The 22,737-nt window shown below is 40.9% G+C and overlaps 2 protein-coding genes across 2 annotated transcripts in view; one reads left to right on the top strand and one right to left on the bottom strand.

The window, feature by feature from the left end:
• The window catches only part of LOC133965218 (transmembrane protein 65-like), a 37,450-nt gene extending 32,315 nt beyond the window's left edge, over positions 1-5,135 (top strand). The window contains exons 7-8 of the mRNA XM_062399661.1: positions 888-993; positions 1,727-5,135. Coding sequence (XP_062255645.1) covers positions 888-993; positions 1,727-1,873 — 253 coding nt within the window. The 3' untranslated portion in view covers positions 1,874-5,135. The remainder of the gene's footprint in view (positions 1-887; positions 994-1,726) is intronic.
• A 1,079-nt stretch (positions 5,136-6,214) lies between these two features.
• mboat1 (membrane bound O-acyltransferase domain containing 1) lies at positions 6,215-21,135 on the bottom strand. Its single transcript, XM_062399660.1, has 13 exons — positions 20,885-21,135; positions 20,002-20,147; positions 19,485-19,562; positions 17,484-17,579; positions 14,218-14,273; positions 13,489-13,543; positions 12,356-12,548; positions 11,527-11,719; positions 11,334-11,437; positions 11,183-11,247; positions 10,951-11,083; positions 10,291-10,442; positions 6,215-9,241 (listed from the first exon to the last, which is right to left on the bottom strand). The coding sequence occupies exons 1-13, from the start codon at positions 20,978-20,980 to the stop codon at positions 9,091-9,093; spliced, it is 1,518 nt and encodes a 505-aa protein (XP_062255644.1). The 5' UTR covers positions 20,981-21,135; the 3' UTR covers positions 6,215-9,090.
• Between the last annotated feature and the right edge of the window lie 1,602 nt (positions 21,136-22,737).

Genomic DNA, 22,737 nt, shown 5'->3' with positions numbered 1-22,737 from the left:
GCAGAGTTCTGAATCAGATTTGATCTGTTCTCACTGAACCGCTCTCTCTCCCTCTCCCTCTCCTCTTCGACACCCCGCTGGGTTTATGAAAGATGGCAGCGACAAAAAGTCAGAACATTAATTTGCTGATCTGTTTCGATGGCGTTACTATCGATCACTCTTGTCGTTTACTATGACAACTTTGCCCTGACGGGGGAAGCGTCATCCCATCGGTGGTTTAATGGATCATAACTTAATAGAATATCAAGAGGAAACTATTAGGTGAAAGCAACAAAAGCAATAGAACATTGACACAAAATAGTCATTTTAGCATTAGTCCAATCTCGACATGGTGTGGGGCCCATTTGGCTTTGTGGCCATTTTTCTTTTGACGCTCTTTTTCTTAACATTTATATAAAATCTGAAGCTTTGAGCAAAGGGCTTCACATTCTCGTAGCACAGACTGAAAATAAAGATGAACGGCACCTCTCCTCGTCCTCCCACTATCCATAGTGTGATAAGAACTAATTTATATGACTTAAAGCTTCTTTTAGAAAAACGTATTTAACATGCACTTCATCATAGACCATCGACTAACATGTTGGTCTATGACCTATGATGCAGTCAGCCAGCAGGTGGCGACCAAGGTACTTTGGGAATAGAGATTAGATATAACGCCAACAGTGGTTGTCTGAACACTTTCCCTCACAAATTGAGTCTGTAATTGAATTACGTTTATAATACTGACCTTTTAAAAAAGATGCAATTAATTATTTTTCCCAATTTATCACAGTTTGTCCCATCACCTTAAGGGCTCGGTGAACTGAGGTGACTCATTGTTTCAGTCCTGTTGTCAACTTTCCTCTTTCTGTTTCTATTCCCTGTCTGTCGCTCCCTCCCTTTCACAGACTGGCAGGTTACGTGGAGGCCTTAGCGTCTCGCCTGGGGATGCAGATTCCTGACCTGAACCCGAAGCAGGTGGACATGTGGCAGACCAGAGTCAGCTCCCATTCGGTTTGTTTCCTACTACTAAAGCCCCCAATCAATAACTGTGTAATCTGCATCAGCTCTCTGAGTGCCTCCGTCAGTCTTCTATAGAGCAGGACCTAAATGCATGTCTTACATGTGTGAAGGACTTACTCTAAACACTCTTGATATTAGTTGATCTTAATGAAGCAGGGAACAATTGATCAGTTCTATTTATTGTGTAATGTATCGTAAACATCGAACCAGAACAGGTTTCCGTACAGTGGCAAATGGAGCAGAAAGTGTCTGTGATGTTTCCCATTTCTGTCACACACTCAGGAAATTAGACCTGGATGATTTTTTAATATGCTATGACTGCTGAAGTGTGTAATGTATTTAGCTTTAGTAATCTTGAGTGATTTGTGCAGCGCTAAAAGGCTCCTGGCTGTGAAAAGCCACGTCAATTGTGCAAAAATAAGTGTCAGTCGTCGGAGCATTGAGAGCATTGGCCTTTCAGTCTTAAAGTCTTAAACAGAACACAAGCAGCATGAAAAGGTTGAGTACAAAACAACGATGATGAAGTTCATATGCTTTGGTGAATTTAGACCAAACTAATTAAAATCCTCAGGCAAAACAAAGCAAAGTACACTGAAGTAAAAACACACAGGTTACTTTATTATTCATGGCTGAAATTAGTTTTTGTGTGGATGATGTTAAACAGGCTCTTCACATGTGTTTCGCCACAATAATCCTCTCCTTGCTCTTCCTCTCCGGTCTTTAGGGTAAAGCCCTTGGCGTCGGCATCGGCTGCATCCTGGGCATGTTCCCTCTTCTGTTTCTGGACTTCGACAAGAAAAAAGAGGGCCAGAAGGAGGGGACGGAGAAATCGGAGTCGCCACCTGCTCCGACTGAGATCGACAAAAACTGAAACTGGCAACTTGCTGAGGACAAATATTATTTGGAATCCGTTAGAATACTTAAACCCGGGACTGTTGGCCTCGCCTGGTGGACTGGGGTTTGTGAACACCTCACACAGCCTGTTGGTGTTTGTTACCCTGCGAGACTGATTCAAACAATGGAAGGTGTTCTGAAAAGGGTTTTAGATATTATTTGATTGTACATTTTGAACTTAAGCACAGTGACCTGACCGTCTCTTGAAGAGACACAAGACTGTTTATTCATTGGACTGCTGCTACGTCAACTACTGCACCATAACCTCACCTCATTTTTGACTGACCTGCCACACACACACACACACACACACACACACACTGCAGTGGCTCTTTCTCTCCTCTGTTATATGAAGCAAGTATAAAACGTGATGGTGAGATGGCAAGTAGGTAAAAGGAAAGTTAGGGCCCAGTGCAGTATCACAGTAAAGATTGGAAACTAAACTATCGGAGATAATTCTGTAAAAAACACGCTCTTAGTAGAGCACGTACCTCGCCAAGGCCCATCAGTCCCCTCATGAAACAACATTTAAATTCACTGGATCCACATTTTTATTTGGATCTGCACCAAATTATGCACACTCATTAATATCATAAATAAAAAAACATTAATTATTCTCTGAGAAATCAACAAAGATCTTGAAGAAAACTAAATATCACACTATGCCGAAGAAAGGAAAGTGAGAAAATAATCCTGGATCCGCTCCCTTGACTTGGATCGGCACCAAAATTGAATTGGTTCCTCCTCTGGGTCATGACCCACCTCTCAACACAATCAGTTGCGTAGTTTTGTGTAATCCTACTACCAAACATAGATTAGAAACATAACCTCCTCTGCAAAGATGATTAGTTCGTCACATGGCTTTTTGATCTGTCGTCTATCGCAGTCACTAATAAACAAAGACTGAAAAGATTCACACCATCACACGGTGCATGACAGCCTGATTCAGAAGCGTTAAGGACATTTAAAGACATCTCCTGTGTTTCCTTATCAGTCTTTGAAGTTATAAAAAGAGAGAATCGAATATGCATACTATATATATATATATATATATAAACACTGTATACAGTATCGAGTAGAGTACAAGAACTGTACCTTTCCAGTTTTACAAATATATCTCAGTCTTAAAAAGTCTTGCCAGTCTGCCTCATCCACGCTCCAGATATTTTTTGTTCTTACTTGTAGGTGAATCACTTTATAATCAATACTCCCCCTCAATCATTCTTATATTTACCATGTGCATCCAGGTGATCGTAGTGCTGCTGAATCCTTTAAAGAGCTGTCTGTTACTTTCTGCAGAAGAGTGGAGCAGGATGAAGGGAGAGAGGGAGAGAGGGAGAGAGGAAGGGCAGCAGCGACAGAAAGATAATAAATCCCATCACTGAACCACCTGAGACCTCTGTCCCATTGCGCTCTGACCCTCTGGCCTCCACATCATGTGATTGATCTCGTCCTGCTCTGAACCGGTCTACATTTAACCGAGCTACAGCGAAGCCTCTGATCCAGCTCGTGTTACACCATGAGTATTGCCCAGTTTGATTCCGTTAGAAATCTGCTGCTGCAGCTTCCAACCACATATTCTCCCTCTGTACCACTACCTTGATGAGCAGTGTCTCCGCTCTGCTGCCCTCCACTGGCTGAGATTTGAGAGAGGTTTGTGTTGTATTTCAAACACATACAGGTGTCATTCATCACCTGTTTATCTCCCCTGTTTAGTATTCAAACCACCTCACAGTCGAGCTTGAAGTTGTCACTTCATCACTCTATAATTAATGTTGTGAATCGTTTATTTTGATCTGCAAACTGTAATCTGCAGCATCTGCTCACCTAGAAACACTGCAGTGGGAGGGACGTACTTAATATGATGAAATACTTCCATCAATCTAGGTCTTGATTCGGCTCTTAGTGATTTTATAACTTAACTTATTAACTGAAAACTGTTGTGTTCACCTTTTAGACTGTTTAGAAGTTGAAACAAAGCAGCCACGTGTCCCAAAAAACATATTTAATTTTCTTCTGATATTCATATGTGGTGCCTATGTATATTCTATTTATTTATCTCCGGGGACAATGCTAAGAAAATATTATATTTGTCATTATATTTCCAGCAGCATCATCCAACAGCAACAAGAAGGACCCACCATCTGATTGCTGTGTGTGACAGTGAATTACTAAACCTGCTCTAAAATCACTGACACACTCACAGAGGAGACTTTGCCCTGTATGTTTTAGGTATTTATTTATGTGCAGAACAGTGATAAAAATGAAACAAATAATTGAAGATTTATGTAGTTAGGATTTTCTTTGATCTCATTGCTTGATTTCCTTGCATGCACTGCTAATAAAAAAAGCTATTCTACAAGTTTTGAGTTTGTTCTGGAATAAGTTGCTGCAGCAGGATATGAGGTGGAGGAGGGGATGGTATATGACTCAGGCTGGATTAACAGGCACATTTTGGATTCATGTATCTGGAATCTCAAGATAAACACACATAGTTTCAAAAATAGGATTGTATCTATTTCTGTTTCCCTGCACCGATCTGCTGGGATCTGACAAATGCAGATATGGACGGTGTTTGGTTTGGATCAACAGAAATGAATTGAGAGATGACTGTTTGATAGCAGAAGACGAATATCAGCAATTTTCCTCATTACGATGAATCATTCTCTTCAATTGCCTGTCTCTGTGCTTTAGAACTGCTTCATAGTCAATCATGGTGAAGAAATACTATACATTTTGAGCTGTTACCTTTTTCCTAGATTCACTGTGCATCACTAAACTTATTAGTATTAGTGGGAGAAAAGCAAAGAAGGTATTTAGTTGACAGAAGCTCTGGGTGATATATCATCACAAGTCAATGTGGTTTTATGAGTTATAAAACCTGGTGAAGTGTTAAATCAAGAAGTCTCGCCTCATTAGTACAGGTGCATTAGTGCATATATTTTGAAACCCTATTTTATTTCATATTTATTGTTATTTCTGTATTAGTAAGCCGGCTGCTTGGTTCATACAACTGCAGGAGAAATTTCAAGTATTTTTTTAGGTCTTATTGTTTTTGGTGTTTAAAGACCTTGTTTCATATTAAAATACTTGTTCATTCTAGGGTCGCCACTTAAAATATAATGGGACCGGAGCAATGAAAATTAGTCTGGTTTAAATTTTTAGCTTTTATATTCTGTTGAATCAAACCTCTGAAGCTTCTTCTTCTGTAGGAACTACAAATTAATCTTTGAATTTAACTCTTGGGTTTTACCAACTACACGAGGTTTGAACTGGTGTCTACACCAAAGGGAATTTCTCTTTTCTCTAGTGCTTCAACATCAATTCTGAAGTTAAATGTAAATTTTCATACAGATAAAGCACATTGTCTTTTTGGTTGCATCGCTTCCTGATTTCTCTCAGATGTACAGCTTTTTTTTTGTTGATGCATTAAATATAAGTTGCTCTTTACGTGTGTAAAAAGAAAAGAGAAGTTCTGAGGAAAAAATGTGAATGAGAGAACAGAGTGTTTCAATGAATTACTACCTGGCTGCAAACATGAGGCCTGGTGTGAACTTTACGTTCTGCAGTGAAACATGACACTTACATTCCTTTTATTAATGGCTAATGACACTTGTCAACCAAAGGTGATATCTACCTTTGGTTGTCAAAGATCAGACGGTCAAGGTCACATGGCCTTGTGTTTTGAACTCAATATAACAGGAATGCCCAAAGTGAATTTCATCCCATCAGGCACAAACATTCACTTGGACTCAAGGATTAACTCGCTTAATTTCGGTAGCAAAGGGTCAAAGGTCAAAGTCATGGTGGCCTAACTAATTGTCTTTAGGTGTTTCTTGAACATGATATCTTAAGATCAGCTTGAGGGAATTTTCTGCCTCGAACCGCCTTAGGCAACATCTGTATATATTTCACTGTTGCTTGTTCTTGTCTTCATCCAGTTTTCTTTCCCTCCGGTTATCATTGGCTTTCCTCGAACACACACTGGATGAAAACATGTACAGACACACACACTAACAGGTATATTTGAGTCAGAGGAGAAGAGCAGGGGGACACGAGGGACAGAGAGGAAGCCACTCTGAGAAGATCAATAGAGATTAAACAGCCTGGGACCAGTGTCACGTAGAGGAGGTTTGACTTGAGTCCTGTATTAACAGGTCAAAAACAACAAATACATGTCAATGGCACTTTGTATTATTGCACAAAGATTTTACTGGTTTCTAAAATACACTATTTTGGATTACATGGTTTCAAATCATAATAAAAACATGTTCGCCTTACATTTTAAATAAGACAATTGAAACTCAGGAATAATAACTCTAATTCATTTCAACTTTATTTGTTACTCATCGTTTTCTATACCACTCACTCTTTCCTCCATAAGAACAATACTGAAATGGAACAGCGTCGTAATAAGAAAAACATCACACACACAGTGCCCACTCTCACATTCAGTACAATTCATCACACGAACGTAAAATACATACAAACATCTTCATGATCAGTATTAAGTCATCGAAATAGCTGCTCATTCTGATAACACATACATAAATTATATTTCTGTACTAATGTCCCTGCACTAAAACACATGCAGACACATGAACATGTTATCTAGAGCAAAAACAATAAACGTTGCAGCGATAGCGGTTAGGCAAAGGGATACTTGGGAACACATACACACACAATCACACGCACACAAACACACACACCTCTTGAGGAGTTCAGGTGCAGCCAGTGTTCGAGCCATCTGGGTGTTAATTATTTCAGGCATTGAAATGACTACAAATCCCTGTTCCCTACTGATACTTCATTAACTTCGATTGAGAGTGACCAAGGTGCAGTTAAATATTAAAATAATTAACAAAAAAGAAGAAAGGGATTTGGTCTAATTGGCCGAGGGAGACTGACATGAGGTTAAATTGCACATAGCTACCAAACCTGGTTTTCCCCCTGAAATCTGGAATATTTCTCTTGTGGTATATATTTTATAACAATTGTTAATTCTATAGATAATTCTAGATGCATTGCAACCAACCTACATGCTAGGCTGCAGCAGCTAGCATCATCAATAACCAGGCCACTGTGCCGTCGCTTATGAAAACTCCCAGCGCACCCGAACCTCTCGTGAATGAAGACTCCAAAACAAATTCATAATTAATGATACACAAACAAAATATATATAAACAAACGGGAAGGCGTCGTTTTTGCGAATCACAAAAATCGACCTCTGATTCACCGTCTTGTGATTGTGCAAAACTCAAATCCAGGTGAAGTGACAGGATTGTGAGTATAGTTGAGAAACTGTTCTATAAGTGTTGAGCTCATGGTCAGTGTGAGTCTGCAGTGGGAGACGCTGCAGTGTGGCCGTTTCAGTCCCACATGGTTCACCTTCATTACCTTCATTCAGCAGAGTTCACCCAGTTCACACAGGCAGCAGCCGTCTCCACCTGCGGCTGCGGCTCAGCTCCGGTGAATCTCCAGTTTTATGAATGTGTTCTTCCTCAGTAACAGACCAGAGAATGAACACATCACCAAACTGCCACTGGCAAGAAATTCACCTGAGTTCCAAGTTCCTACTTTTTAGTCATATTTTCAGTGGACAAACTGACAAAAAAAGAGAAACTTCTAATGTATTTCCTCTCAGTTCAGCCGCAGCTTTCTGTTCAATTACTCTGCATCACAGCGCAGGCTTCAGGCACCGTTTAAATAATAAGTACTAACACATTATGAACTGTGTCACTATTACATTCCCCACTGATTCAGCACAGAAGGACACCACTTAGAGTCAAGTAGAATGATTACAGTATTGGAAAAGCCTTATGTTTTCTATTCTCTATGCTCATATTGTAATGTGTCTATGACGACTATTGACTACTCGTTCCAACTATTGACCTTATTCTGAATAAGACATTATTGCAAATTGCAATTATTATTTTTCAGTCTGATTAGGACTCAATATATCATCCTACTACTTGTTTCTACTCAAAATCAGGTTGTGCATTGTCAAGCAGTTCATATGTTGATGAGGCAAAGTGCTGTAAAAACTCAAAAATAAGTTTTACAGGTGAATTAAAACATATACATGTCTACATAATGCGACAAAGGTCAGAATACTCCAGGTCTTAACTTGATCATTGCTTATCATTCCTAATCATATAAATATCAGAATATTGGCGTGAGATGCAAACTGACATGAGCTAAAGCTTTTTGCTAAACTGTTTTGATGTTTTACATATTTTCAACCTCTCCTTTGCATTTACACATTACATGACGGCTGTAGCATGATCCAATGAAACTTAACTCAACTGTTAGAGAACAGTCGAGGAGGAGCTGTCATCTCATCCTATAAACATTTTTATAGTTGTGGTTTCAATGGATCGTCTGAGAGTTGCTTGGGCTAATATGTATTTCAAGTGACTCTCTACCCAGTGGGAGGAATAGCGACACAGTCCACACTTTTATATGGCAAGGCCAACACACACATACACACACACACACACACAGAGACACACAGAGACACACACTCTGGGCATAGTGGGTGCAATGGGTACACAGGCTCTCTCTCTCCCCCTATGGCAGGCTTCTTTGTTGCAGCCTCACAAGGGCGGCCTTTGTGCTGCAGCAGAGTGTGACCGAGTGCAAGCGTGTCTAAGAGAAAATATGTGCAAATTTGTTTCCTAGTGCCTGTCTATGCATGAGTTAGTGTTTTTGTGTGTGTGCGTTGTGATATTCGTGCCCTCTTCATGAGCTGCTCTCCCACTGCGCTGGCTGACGTCCGACCAGTGGGCAGGACGGTGGTGATAGAGGACAGGGGGGGAGAGCGAGTCTCCTCTCTCTCTTCACACTGTGACATTGTTTGGCAGAGCGGGCGGCCCGGGGTCGAGATGGGCAGGGAGGGGACAGAGGGTGGGGGGTCGGGGAAGTTGAGGGAGGTCAGTTATTTTCCTGGTGGTGGCACCAGAGATGCTCCTTCAGCTAGTCTTCGTTCCAGTCGGTCCACTGAGCTTGTCTCGTGTATTGTCTTCATCTTATAATATGGCAGAAAAGCTCCTGCCGTGTTCATCCAGTGCCGAAGGTTCAAATCCTGTGTGGCGTCTCAGAAATGGTTTCCCTGGGAGGATATTCACTTGTCTTTGAGAGAACACCGTGCACTGAGCGCCTGTTGAAACAACGTGACAGGGAGGGGGGGGGGTTTCAGTCTACTTTGTCGTTGTTGTTGGAGTGAACAGGCTGGCACTGGGCTGAGTGTGTTTTAGTGGTGGCAGAGGGGTCCCTGGCTTTGTGTTTCCGATGCAGGCCGATCGCAATCAGAATGCTAATGATGTGCACGTGGAAGTACATGGACCTGAGAAAGAGAGGAGAAAACACAGAGTGGAACTCTGTCATTAATGCACCAAACTGATTTAGAACATTACAGAGTACAGCAGGAGACAAACTCTGTTGAAAACCCAATTGTGGTATATTTGTCAAAAAACATAAAACATAGTTTGCATAATAAATGCGAGTCGCCAATACACAGGGTATTTATATGTACCACAAATTAGAACTGTAATTATCATTTGATAAATCAATTAGTAGAAGACCATAAAACAACAGCTGAAATGTATCTGCAAATATCTTGTTAATCAATTTAGTAATTATTTATGAAAGAGCATCAAAATTCTCTGGCTCCGGCTTCTCATGTAGAAATAATTTCTTATATTTTCTTCTTTGCCTGAAAATCTTTGTGCTTTTGTTTTGTCTGCCTTACACATCTGGACACTTGGTCCTCGGGAATTTGACCCTAACCCCCATTGGAATTTACCAAAATTTAATGACATTTTGAATTTAATGTAACAATTTATATATAAATCATAATTACTGATAGGAGAGTTTTATGATTTCAGATTGTGGGACCCTCAGAAATACGTTATTTGACTGTAAACTGAGCACATATTAATGAATATCCCAGATACAGACAACAGCCCAACAAACATATGGATGTAATGTATAAATGTAAATCAAATCCTCTCATTTAAAGTTTTGTTCAAACTTCAGTATAGACAGGGACAGCAGCTGCACACATGCTTCCATACAAACAATCAGGTGTCTGCATACACAGACACATTCTTCACATGATGTAGAAAATATGATTGTGATCTCAAGACAGCAGCAAGAAGAGGAGCTCCTTTGGTTGTTGCATTTAGCTGAGCAGCAGTAAACCTACAGAAGTGGTGTGTGAGAAAAGCATCAACAGTCTGTAAGGTCACAACTTTTGGATTTGGTCAAAGACGTTGAACTGGAGTCCGTGGAAAGTTGATGGATCGTTTTTGCGTCACACAAACTCATGCAGTCGTACGAATGCATCAAGCGTCAACCGGGTCTGATTAGATAATTAAATACTGTGGGACGTACCTGTAATAAACCAAAGTGGGCTCTACTGCAAGAAGTAAGAAAGGCATGACGGTGTAGCAGATGGCGAGCTGAGTGGCCGCCCAGGTTAGGACGTCGTAAAACAGCTTCAAGTCTGTGGAGGACAGGAAGTTGTGACGAACCGACTTCCTTATCTGGCGGGGGGAGAAAGATGAAGCCAACGGAAACATTTTATTTCACACTTGAACAACGCTATTGATTTTAAGGCATGTGAACATATTTGTATTCTCCTTTAAATGCTTTCCCTAGTTTGAATGAACTTAGACGAAAAGGTTTCTGTATGCTATATTTTGCTGTGGTGAAAATTGTATCTCATTCAACAGGTCAGTGAAATGCTGCTAACCGTCTTTACCCCACACACCAAAGAGGAACAGCCCGACCACAGTTTTGGGGGGAAAAGTCAATTCAAGCCCTTCATACACAGGAACACGTCTTTTCTGACAAATACACAGTTCTAAAACTTCTTAAATATGATCAAGAATGCCCTAACAGTAAGAAACTTTATATATAAATATATATATATATATACTTTTTACATGAGCTGGAAATGTAATAAAGCTATCGCAATTTCATTTGGAGAAAAACTGACTGTCCTATTGATAGACTTTTCATTTTGTTTTCCAGAGGGGGTGAGGTACTCACTGCTCGTGCTGCCATGGTGATGGGGATGGCGGTGATGAATGTAAAATAATAGCCTGGATAGACGCCGTGCCACAGGGCCGACAGGACGAATGTCAACGCCAACCGGTGCTTGGGGGCTCGATCGTAACACACACTGAGGAGAAGGCAGAAATGAAACGTGTGCGTGAGAGTGTATGTAAAATGGAAAGAAAAGCTTTTATGTGTGCATGAGTTCATATTTTGAAGAACTCACGTTTTGAGCCAAATTCCTGTTTGAATATTCCAGTTGTCGATGAATGTCTTGAAACTGGTTGCAGTCTAAAACAAACAGGGAACACATGACAGTGACTCTAATCCTCTAGTCAGTGGCGGCCTTTGACCTAAATGAATTTCCATGACGGTACCTCGATTCCCAAGATATTGAGGTTGCGGATGAGATCCCATGATGGCTTTCCATTTTCATCCATCCCCATGAAACCATAACCTGCAGCGTTGTTCACAGCGTCGGCTGAAAAAGAAAATATCAAGTCTTGCATGACAATAACAATAATAGCGTATTTCCTCTTTGTATTGGCAGTGCACACACTCTGTGCTCACCCAGTGTCCAGGCGAAGTAGAACTTGGGCCTGGCTGCTTGTATGGAGAAGAAAGCGTAGGTGAGCCTGGCGAGGAAGGGGGCGTGGCTGACAAAGTGGGGGTCCACGTTGTACGTTATGGGCAACGAGCGAGTCACAGTGAGGAAGAACAGCATGCAGCCACAGCAGACGAGCAGCTTCTGACACACAGCGGCCTGCACGGGAACAGGATGCAAACGTACATCACGAATGGACAAGACGAGAAGTGCCCGATACAGGTCACATCAAAAATCAGGTCCAGCTGATGCCAGAGGAAATTTGTTATATTACTTAGGAAAGTATTTATAATCAGATCTATGTACTTTGCATGTTTTTGCTGCAAAAGTTGTATCGCAAAAGTACTCCTCTTTTAATTACGCGGATGTTCAGTTTTTGGCTTTGAACATAAAAAAGCAGAACAGTGACAGAAACAAAACACTGAACCTTTCACTGTGTTCATTCAGACTCAGGTGACATGTTCTTTAAATTGGAACATATTGGATCTGTCCACGACTGGATGAACCAATTCTGTTGGCCCTCGGGGACACATTGATTTCAGCAAGTCAACGCAAGCCATTTCTATTTCTGCCGATTTTCTTCAATACATTTTAATTTACAGACCAACAACAAGGACCGAGGTTAATTACAGCTTAATGAGGAGTTTGATTAAACATAGGCCGGTGACCCCTTCAGACAATGCAGGTGAAAAGTCTTCAACTTTAATTAAGGGAGGACTGCTCTAGATAAGAGGCACAGACTATATTCCCAGCATGTGCATTGTCTAATATATAGATAAACTTTCATGACCTTACCAGAGGGGACGGGTTTGGCGTCTTGTCGTAGCCGTTCTGTCCGTTACACGTCCCTGAGTGCTGCCTGAGCCTCTGGCTGACGTGTCGGCCCTCGATGAAGTCTATGTAGTCCTTATAGTTACTGCACGGCCCCACCAGGATGCTCAGGAAGTTCAGATTGTAGCTCAGGTACTCCATGAGAGAGGGCCTCACTCTGCACAAAGAACAACACAAGGAATCGCTGAAAACAACAACAGGGAAGAAACCTTTCATTTTCAGTAATAAAACAGTGATCAGCTCAGGTGAAATGCAACAGTGGTGGAAATGTGAGGGAAACATGCCATGTTTTTTTAAATAATATATTACAATTAAAAATGGTGTAAAATGTATTGATGATGACAGTTAAAAAGGGGTACATACATGTAAAAAAAAGAATACTTTATAGAATTTCACATAGAGACAATCTAAATGTTATGAATGAGATTTAGTTTTTCTTCCTTTGGCTCTGATTAGAACAGTTACAGCCTTAAAGGGAACCAAAGTTTGTTCCTGCAAATACTCAAATCCCTGGAAATCAATATTGCTTTTCAATATTGATTCCAGAAATCAAGTTGGTTTCAAATTGCTGAGAAAGTTCATCTATATTACTGGTTATAACATTAAAGCTTGTATATACAAGTTGTACAATTGAAACTGAACCCTAGAGAATCTGCACAGGCATCTTAGAATAAAACATGAGACAATCACCAACTGTGCATGTGCAGGGTTACGGGACGAGAACAGCACTAACTGTTTATTTGTCCATTTTCTTTTTATATTGACATGCATGGGACACTGATGAATGTACTTGTATTGATACACGTGCATAACAATTCAGTGTTTTCCATGCCAAACGATGCCTCCTTTCGGAGTTCCCAGCATGCTGTTTTGTACATGAATGATCTAGTCACCATGATGTCCTTGTCATTGTCCCTGGTGGCTGAAGGAAAAGAAAGTTATTTATATTTATGTATTCTTTCAAATAAGGCGTTCATTCAGAGGCTACCCTCTCTGCTCATATACTCACCCGTACAGTAGGTTTGGGTTTAAAGTAAAACTTAGTCACACAGCAACATAAAAAGCCTTTTGTTTGTTTTAACATATTTAAAACTCACTTTATCGCATGCAGCTCCTGCTCCGGGGTCAGCTGTTCAGATTTCTTGCATGTACCTGAAAAAATAAGGGATAAATCATCAATATTAAGCCTGTTTGAAAACTTTTAATTAATGTGACACCACCCTGTTTAATCTTTTCTAATCTATTATCCCCATTACAGGATGATTCCATTTCACAGTAATGGGCCTTTTTCATGGGAGCCCCCTTGTCATTTCTCAGCAGGAGAGGTACAGATATTGTCAGTAAAAGGATTCCAGTTAGCTGCTTCAGTGCCATGATTTACTGCAGACAGATTCACTTGCTGTGTCACAAGGACAATTATAGCAGCATGGACACCCCTCCCCCTCAACTGTCGCCATCTTGGCTCAGTAGCAGAAGGTCAGAGGCCACCAATGTATTTTCAAACTTGACAAAATGGCAGCTCATTTCTTCAGGTTGAGCGAGCAAAGTAGATATTTCAGAAACAAGTGTAGTGATTGTACTCAAGGGTGTGTACTGACTAAAGTGTTGTTAGAATTAAGACCCAGTGACTGTCGCGGTGATGTAGTGGCAGGAGCATTGTCAATAAAGGGAACAATTATTAAAGTTATGAGCAACATGAAACCTGAAATGAGTGTTGAATGTTTAATTGTGGAAGTTGGTTACCTCCACCAGTAAAGGCTGGCAACACGTGTGTGTGTGTGTGTGTGTGTGTGTGTGTGTGTGTGTGTTTCCGTCCTCTATCTTACCATCATGGAGCTGGAAAGCCAGTGTGGTGATCTTCTGAGTTACTATCATCAGAGGCCTGAGCAGAAAAAGCAGAGGAATAAACTTGGTGAATCCTGAAATGAGAATAAACATGTTATGTATGAACCTGAATATCTTTTCACAGAAGAAAATGTTCTAATTTCTAAGTTACACAAAAATGTGCCATGGAATTTGACTAAGAATGTGAATAAGAAACCTACAAAAGCAGATGATCACGGTACGATTTTTGGTAAAGAAACCATGATTTAATGTAATAAAAGTCTAACGTAAAGACCCTCACAGCTTAGCAAGCAAGTCATTTTCTATACTGACCTTAAACAAAGCACACCCTATAAAACACTGGCTAACTAGACCGGCACTCAGACGAGCAGTCCCCTTAAAGTCAATGAAGCTGCACCAAATGACACAGACTCATTGAAATCAATTCAAATACACCATGACGGAGGCAATGAGCCACTGTATGAAGCAGCAGAATTAATTTGACCTTGAGAATGTCCTCGTTCTTTTCCAGCAGTGCTTTGTCAGGTCAATTATTGATATCTTAAAGTTCACTTAAACACGATCTCTCTTTGAAACCAGACAACCTGATCTCCATCTTGTGAAGCTGGTGTTATTGAGAATGATGCCAGCTACATGACTTCATCCATCAGATACTGTGAGTTGTCTGGATTTAGGTGAAAAGGATCTATTGGCAGAATTTTTTTTTTTAACTAAACTTAGTGATGTTTTCACTAGTGTGTTTCATCTAAATTCAACGAATTGTTGGGCCCTTACGATTTAAATACTCTATATTTACATGGGGGGGGGGGGGTTCTCTATGGAGGCCGCCATGTTTGTTACAGTAGCCCAATCTGGACAAAATAAACACCTTTTAGTTCTTATGCCAACTGAACTGTACCACATGTTCTATTTCTCCTTGGAAGGGGAGGGTGAGGCAAGGGATGTTCAGCTGCAAAATGCAACTTCACCACTAGATGTCACTAAATTCTACACAATGAACATTTAAGAGAACATACAATTAGTGTAGAATAAGTCATGTGTGAGTGTCCTTTAAGTGGCACAGTTTAAACATCGGTTTGATTTGTCTCAGTAAGGGACACATTTATGGACACCACCAAGTGAGATAACTGCGGAGGGCGTTCAGGCCCTATCCTCTCGACTGACAGATTCACACCCCCACTAGTTTCATTCAAAGATAGAGACCTCTCTGTCCATAGAATGTGAGTGTGTTCCCACTGTGAGCACAAGCACACATTTAACTATCTCACACACATACAGGAGCCAGTGTGAGGGGCCCGCATTGTGCACACAGCATGGAAAACTAAGGGGAAGAGGGGCCTGGCCAGGAGGCTGCAGGGCTGGCTCAGTGAGAGCTGGCACCGGGCTTTGGAGAAACACTTTCAGGGTGCCAGCTGGTATGTGCAGCACCGCACCACTGCAGCCACCACACTCTGTTTTTCCACGAAGACCAAAGTGTTGACCCAGTTTAGCTTCTGTTCTGCAGCGTTTGGAAGCCAAATGGGAGAGCGACACAGTTTTTGAGAATAAGTGCATGACACCTTCCTACAGGGAAAACAACGCAACACAATCCTGACCATTCCCTACATTTGTTGTATTGCCCGAAAGAAAAAGAGCAAATCTCAAACTCACACATACAAGCACCATCTCTGTGACTCACAGCCATTTATCTGTCCAATCTGAAAGCTTGATGCAGCTGGATCTTGAATCAATCCGCCAAAGGCTGAGTCAGAGGCCTGGCTGCTCGTCACCAGAGTCATGCGGAGAGAGTGACTGACTGCCAGAAAATTCATCCACATGAGAACAGGACAAAGATGCTGCTGAACACAGGAGCCAGAAAAGTAAAATGAGCGTATGTTCAGTAAGGAAGACTTAACCTGAAGAAGATCAGCTGATCGTGGGCGTTCCTAATATCAGGAGCGCCAAATTGAGGACCTAACCTGCACAGTGATCAGCTGATTGTGGGTGTACCTAAATATCCAATCAGGTCGGGCGCAGTCTCTGTCAGCCAGTCATTCAGCAGCTGTCTATCTTTAAAAATCCCTTCTCCTCTCTTCCTCAGTCAGCCGTCATTCAGCGACTCGTGCAACCCCTCCTCCACCCCATTCTCCTCTGGTCTGAGGATATTCATCATCTCATCCGGACCCCGACCTCAACTGATCATGGATCATGTCAACGGATCGAGGATTACAGCGGCACCCGATCGTGGTGGCAGCTGATCGCAGACTAAAAATCGACAAGACGGCCTGACAATATACTTATTAATCGTGGCATCCATTGCACTTCTGTCCATCCTGGAAGAGGGATCCCTCGCATGCGGCTCTTCCTGAGATGTCACACTCAGCGAGTCCAATAGGACAAACGAGCATAAGATGTCCCTTCCGAACAAACGTTTGACCGATAAACCACCACCAGTGTCCAGACCCCGAGGGTATTCCTGTTTGATGCTCTGCTCCACCCCCTTCTAATCCTGATGACATCCTATAGGGGTCTTAAATGCCAGCGACTGTAAAACATACACATTCTTCTGTGCGTTTATAAAAAATTAATATTGGTAAATTGGAAATCAAGTCTCTCCTGATTGAACTGACATCTTTTAAACTTTATTTTGTAGAAGCACGCATAGGTGTTGGCAGCTCCGTGTTTAATTTGTGAATCATGGGAGGACTTTCTATGAGAGGTGTTCCACAATGAGATGAGCGGTTGGCTAGCAGAATTAATCTTTATCACAGTAATAGCGTCCTATAGCCATGTGGAAGCAGCTGGGGAGGAACAGCTTACATTGCATTTTCAATATGTGATCTTTCACTTAACCAATAACGAGAAATGACGGATGAGTCGCTGCAAGTCGTCAGTTAGAGGAAATCCCCTCTCACTGTGCTAACTTCTTCTTTGTGATCCTTGGAGGAAATGTGGTTTTTGAATGAGGAAAACGCACTTATTTAAAAAGTAAACTGTTGTCTCCTAGTTTCTAACACAGTAAAGTTTCAGAGCAGGAGGCAGAGAGCACCTTAACTCTCTACCTGGCTGGAAAATGTCAACAGTGAACAATTCCCACTGGTGCTTTTCTAATCAGCGTGTTGTATTGACACAAGGCCGGGGCGCAGTTCAACTGATAAAGTAAGAACTGCCCGAAAACTGAGGTGATGAATACGCTCACACCAGTGAAGGTTTTATTAAGACCGGGAGGAAAAGAGGTGGTGAGGGGACTGATTGTTGTTTTTCTTACCCAGAGAAGTCAGTGGACAGTATTCCATAATTAAATATGACCACGCGGCTCACTTGGCACACTGTCAGGAAGCCCATAGCCGTCACCATGGAGTACCTGCATGTGAAGGGATGAAAAACCAAACAATTTGAGAGACAGTTGAGATGTTACACTGTAAAATACCGAGTGGGGCTGCCACCTCTTGATCATGTGCTTTGGTACATTCAGGAATTGCTTCTGCTTTATGCTGATATGGATTTATTAATACATTACTGGAAATGGTTGTCACACATTTGGCACAAATACCAATACATTTGATTTGCATTAGTGAATTTATAGCACACTGGTACAATCTGTACAAATACACAAGAGTGCGTCTTTGTGTCTTTGCCAAAGTAATACTTGTAATTGATTCATATAACATCATTTTCACTTTACTCATTTTATTTTATGACTTTACATTTGCTGTGGCACCAAACTTTATTGGTACATTAGAAACGAGTCAGAAGAACTCATCCCTCTGAGGTATAATCTCATTTATTTGTTAACAGGGGAATGCCTAATAAATGCATGTCTCAACATGCAGCTCAGTGAGACATCTGTCTTTGAACATAGGTTAAAGTGTGAGGACTTTATTGTGCCTGATACAAGGAGCTCCTTGGTTCCAACAAAATGTAGGAACCAACTTCATAATTTCAATTTAGACAAACATGAATTAGTTTAAAAATTTTGACTGAAGGAAACCAACTTCAATCAACATATTGAATAACTGACCCACCTATGGTCAGAATTAATCCAGGTTTAAACTAGAGACTAAATTGCACCGGGATCACAAATGCCACAATGCTGATGATCCTTGTACTGACGTTCTGACACATGAATACTCAGTAGTCACTACAGTACTAAGAACTCAACTCTCATGAATCATACCACACCCAATAGTATTGTTGCTGAATCTTGTTGCGGTGACACATTTGTTCACAGACAAATTCAAAACCACCTCGAGGGCAGCTCCTACTACAGGCTCATACAACACTATCCATCCATGGATACCTGGCGAGAGATAACATTCACACCTATGGTCAATTTAGAGTCTCCAACCTAACCCCAGTTTGCATGTCATAGGACTTTGGAAGCGACCAGAGAAAGCACAGGGAGAACATGCCAAGTCCTCAAAGAAAGACCCCGGAGGGATTTCAACCTGGAACCTTTTGGCTGTGAGTTAGCACAGCGTTGTTTAGCTGTAATTCTTAGATGTCAGAACTACTAACTGCATAATGATTACAAAGTTGACACTGTGTTTTGCTTCCACGTGTTCAGAACAATAATGTTTATATCTTCCTCTGCTGGCATGTAATCCCTTCATACAGTGACCTTCATTAACCACAACACACTAATGTTGCTCCATTCATGAAGAGAATAAAACATTTCTGTAATGTGCTTGAGCCAAGTGGTTTGAATCCAGGCCAACACAACCTCAGACAAAAGAGAAGACACATAAGGACTCGTGCACACACCGTCCAACTGTGTTGATGTACCAGACGTCAGGCTGATCCTTACCGGACGAGTTTTACATTAGTTTCATGCCTTCAACAGCAGTATTTAAGTTCAGGTCACATTTTACCGGGAGATAACTAGCACTGTGCATTGCATTGCTGTGCTGGAATGTGTGGGAGGGAGAGAATGAGTGGGAAGGTCCAAACGGAATAGCAATGAATAAATACCCTTTTTAAAGATTAAAATGAAAAACATAGTACCACAACAAATACTTCATCAATAGAAATGTAAATATCTGGACTTGATCATTTGCCCGACCCACCACACACACCTGTGACTTAAATAGTTTCTAGTGGCTGATCTTGTCCGACAAGTTTTGCCTCAAGTCAACAGTAACCATCATTTCACCACTGTCACTGAAATGAGACGGTGCGTAAACATTTCAGTGCTGCAACATTTTGTGTCCATAACATAGCCATATCCAAGATTCTTATGCCGATCTTCCGTTGAAAGGCAAAGACTCACCTGTGCACACTGTCGATATCGGCTTTAACCATAATCACGTAGCTTGTAACCACCACTGTCAGGATGTGCGTTGAGTACCTGTAGAAAAGAACAAACACCGTGAGAGAATGTGTATCACTGGTATTATTTATTTCAGATGATGGGACTATTCTCTGTATGTTGATGATAAGATGGTGTGTGTGCCAATAGACCCTCAGCACATTTTCCCCCAGGGGTCTGTTACTCATGCCACCACATGTGCATCTGCCTTCTCTGCACTTCTGCTGTCTGCAGCCTCATGGTCCTCCTATGATTACAGACCTGTGGGGCTGGACCCTGCTCACTGGACGTCTGTGTATTCACCAGGAAGGTAGACCATTGATAACTGAGATGTGCTCAGTGGTAAACTACTGTCACATATTTTCACACAGGCCACGCTGCTCATCAAGTCACAGCATCAGCTCAGAGTAGAAAATAAGAATGTGGTGCAGCGTCATATGGGAGTTGTGCTCTGTGTGGGAACTGGATGATGCCGTACCATCCAAAGCAGAAGATGAGGAAGGCGACGCCGAGGAGCGTGGCCACCGCGTGTCTGACCAGGGGGTTGGCATGGCGAGGGCTGAGGTAGAGCCGGAACCAGAAGGCGGCTGCCAGGGCGAACAGCTGACATGCCAAAAAGTTCACCTGTGTGGGCGAGACAGGGAGTACACAGCTGCTAAAAATAGTCGACAAGCCACGTGCTTTGATTTAAAAGATTAAAAAAACTCATAGACCTCTAATGTAACTGGGACAGGTTCTGATAACTTTTCCCACTTGTAAAATCATCATCAATTATATCATCCAAGGATGTACAGGTAGAGTATCTAACAGCTCACTGAAAACTTTAAGTAGACCAACTTTTTAACGTTGTCATATAACCTCATCTTTATCATACAGAATTTTTAGGGTTAGGGTAAAAAGCTCAACAAGTCAATAGTTGCAAAACCTACAGATCAAATATATAATGTGAAATACAATATTGCAGCATGTTAAAATATAAAAATATACAACAAGACATTTTATCAACCTTAACATCTGCCCAATGTGTAATTGCAGTTTTGGTTTTCAGGAGAATTTAAACCCCACAGCCAACAAAAGAAAAAGTTGTTTTCAGGCAAAAAAGTCTGTTTTAATCACCCAGCTTCTCAATTAGAAACATCTTCCCAAAACAAAGAGTAAAAGATCTCTAGAGATGAAAAAGAGAAACATCATGACACGCACTGTGTGTGTGTGTGTGTGTGTTTGCTGAGGGTTCACTGCAGGTCTCAGTGAGAAGAAGTGACACAACACTTGATAACAGGCGTTTCATTCATGACTCGGAGAGCTGCACATCATGTGTGTAATACCGTCGTTGTGACTCAGCTGTAGACAGAGAATCGTACCTGATCCAGGGGGAAGCCGAGCTGGTCACTGACGGGCTGCAGCCACTTGGATCCGGTCGTTTCAAACGCAGCCTCCGTCTGACGCTCTGCCATCATCCTGCGCTGATCTCCTGGACCTCAGTCTTCTTTTCTTATTTAATTTACTTCATAAAGAATAATCATAATAACCAACTACTGTTCACTCATTGTTTTCCCGAAAGCCTCCGTGACAAGTCAAACAAGTCCACAGTGTGATAGTCCGGGCATGGCACTCCCAGCTCTGCCTCTCCTCCTCCTCCTCTTCTTCCTCCTCCTCCTCCTCCTCCTTCTCCTCTTCTCCTATCCCACTGAAACGCTAAGAAAGTTAATACAATTTCCGGTAATTGCTACAAAAATAAAAGCAGGGGTTGACCGAGGTGCATTGTTAGGTTGTATATCAAAGGCTTTAGAACAGATAGCGTTTTTCTTTTTTACTTTTGTTTATTTTATTGCTTAATTTGATCCATTGTCTTGTAAAAGCTTGTTTTAATCTTTAATTGCATTGCATAAACTTGTTTTTGGAAAAGTTTAACATTATTATTATTATTATTATTATATCAGGAGGAAGTTATACTAAAGTTGTTTAACCCCTCAATTCTTGAAACAAAATAAACTGACAAGGTGGTTGTTACTGGACATTTATAAATGAGGTGATGTGTCAGTGGTGAATAGTTAGTTTGGAAACTTATTAAGGAAATATAACATCCTCTGTGTTAAACCTAACTTAAGTAATGGTCCGTAAACATTATCATCAAAAGGAAAGGAAAGTATTAAAAGAGACAAAAGTTTTGATGTTGAAGTTGTTGATGTGGTTTGAAAATGTGCAGAAATATCCAAGTGATTCGGTCAAAGTGGAGATTATTTAGACTAATTCAAAAAAGTCATACTATTTTTAAGATGTGTTCAACATTTAAATATAACAGAGTTCAAAGTGAAACATTTTCCTTTGCATCGCAGTGGAATTATTGTTTTATGAAAATGGATGTACACAATAACATCAGAATTGTACTTTGACATAGTATTCTCATTACATTTGTTTATTCTTTTGATGAGGGACAGTGCTCCACAGACAAAATGGAGTAAATGAGCAAAAGTTAGCTACACAAGCTAATAAATCTGTGGTATTTCAAGGTAACCTGAAAAAAAAATAAATGACCTATTTTATATAACTTTAAAAAAATCTATGAATAACTCATGTGCATTTTACATCCCATCCAAATTAACTTATAGTTAAACTTATTAACACCTTGTGTCATCGATGTGTTTCTACAAAATTGGAAACCAGTTTGCAAACTAAGACCAGTTTCAAAATATGAGGAGATATGAAAAGATGATGACATATAGTATATAGCAACAATTGGATTTTTGACAGACAATAGCTTTTAGTAAGTGACCTTTCTATGACATTCTGTGACTTTGCTCTATAGTTTAACAAAGTGAATGCAGGCCTGTACCCCTGCTATGTAATATTAAATTTAAATATAGTTTTGCTTTGAGTCCACCAATATGAACATTTGTATTTAGTATCATCTGCACTTCTTACTTCACTAATGTGGCCAACTCATTCAAACTGACCACAGCAATATGAGGAGATGAGTGATTGTTTATAGGAATGCTGATGCCTCTTGGTTGCGTGATCTTCTGTGACTCTGCTTTGCAGTTTGACAAAGTTATTTTGGGCCTAATCCTGGTAAAAATAAAAGATGTGTAATATTTCTACTTGTTGTCAGCTTCATTCTAAGACGGACCAATGGGTTTTGCTTTGAGTCCAACTGTGCAAACAGTATAATGCATTAGGAAATAATAAAGGGATTATAGAGTCCCAGAGATCTTTG

This window comes from Platichthys flesus, chromosome 11 (genome assembly GCF_949316205.1).
Source record: "Platichthys flesus chromosome 11, fPlaFle2.1, whole genome shotgun sequence".
Lineage (NCBI taxonomy): Eukaryota > Metazoa > Chordata > Actinopteri > Pleuronectiformes > Pleuronectidae > Platichthys > Platichthys flesus.
The sequence above is the reverse complement of the archived record's forward strand: the minus strand, read 5'-3'. Positions and strand labels throughout refer to the sequence as shown.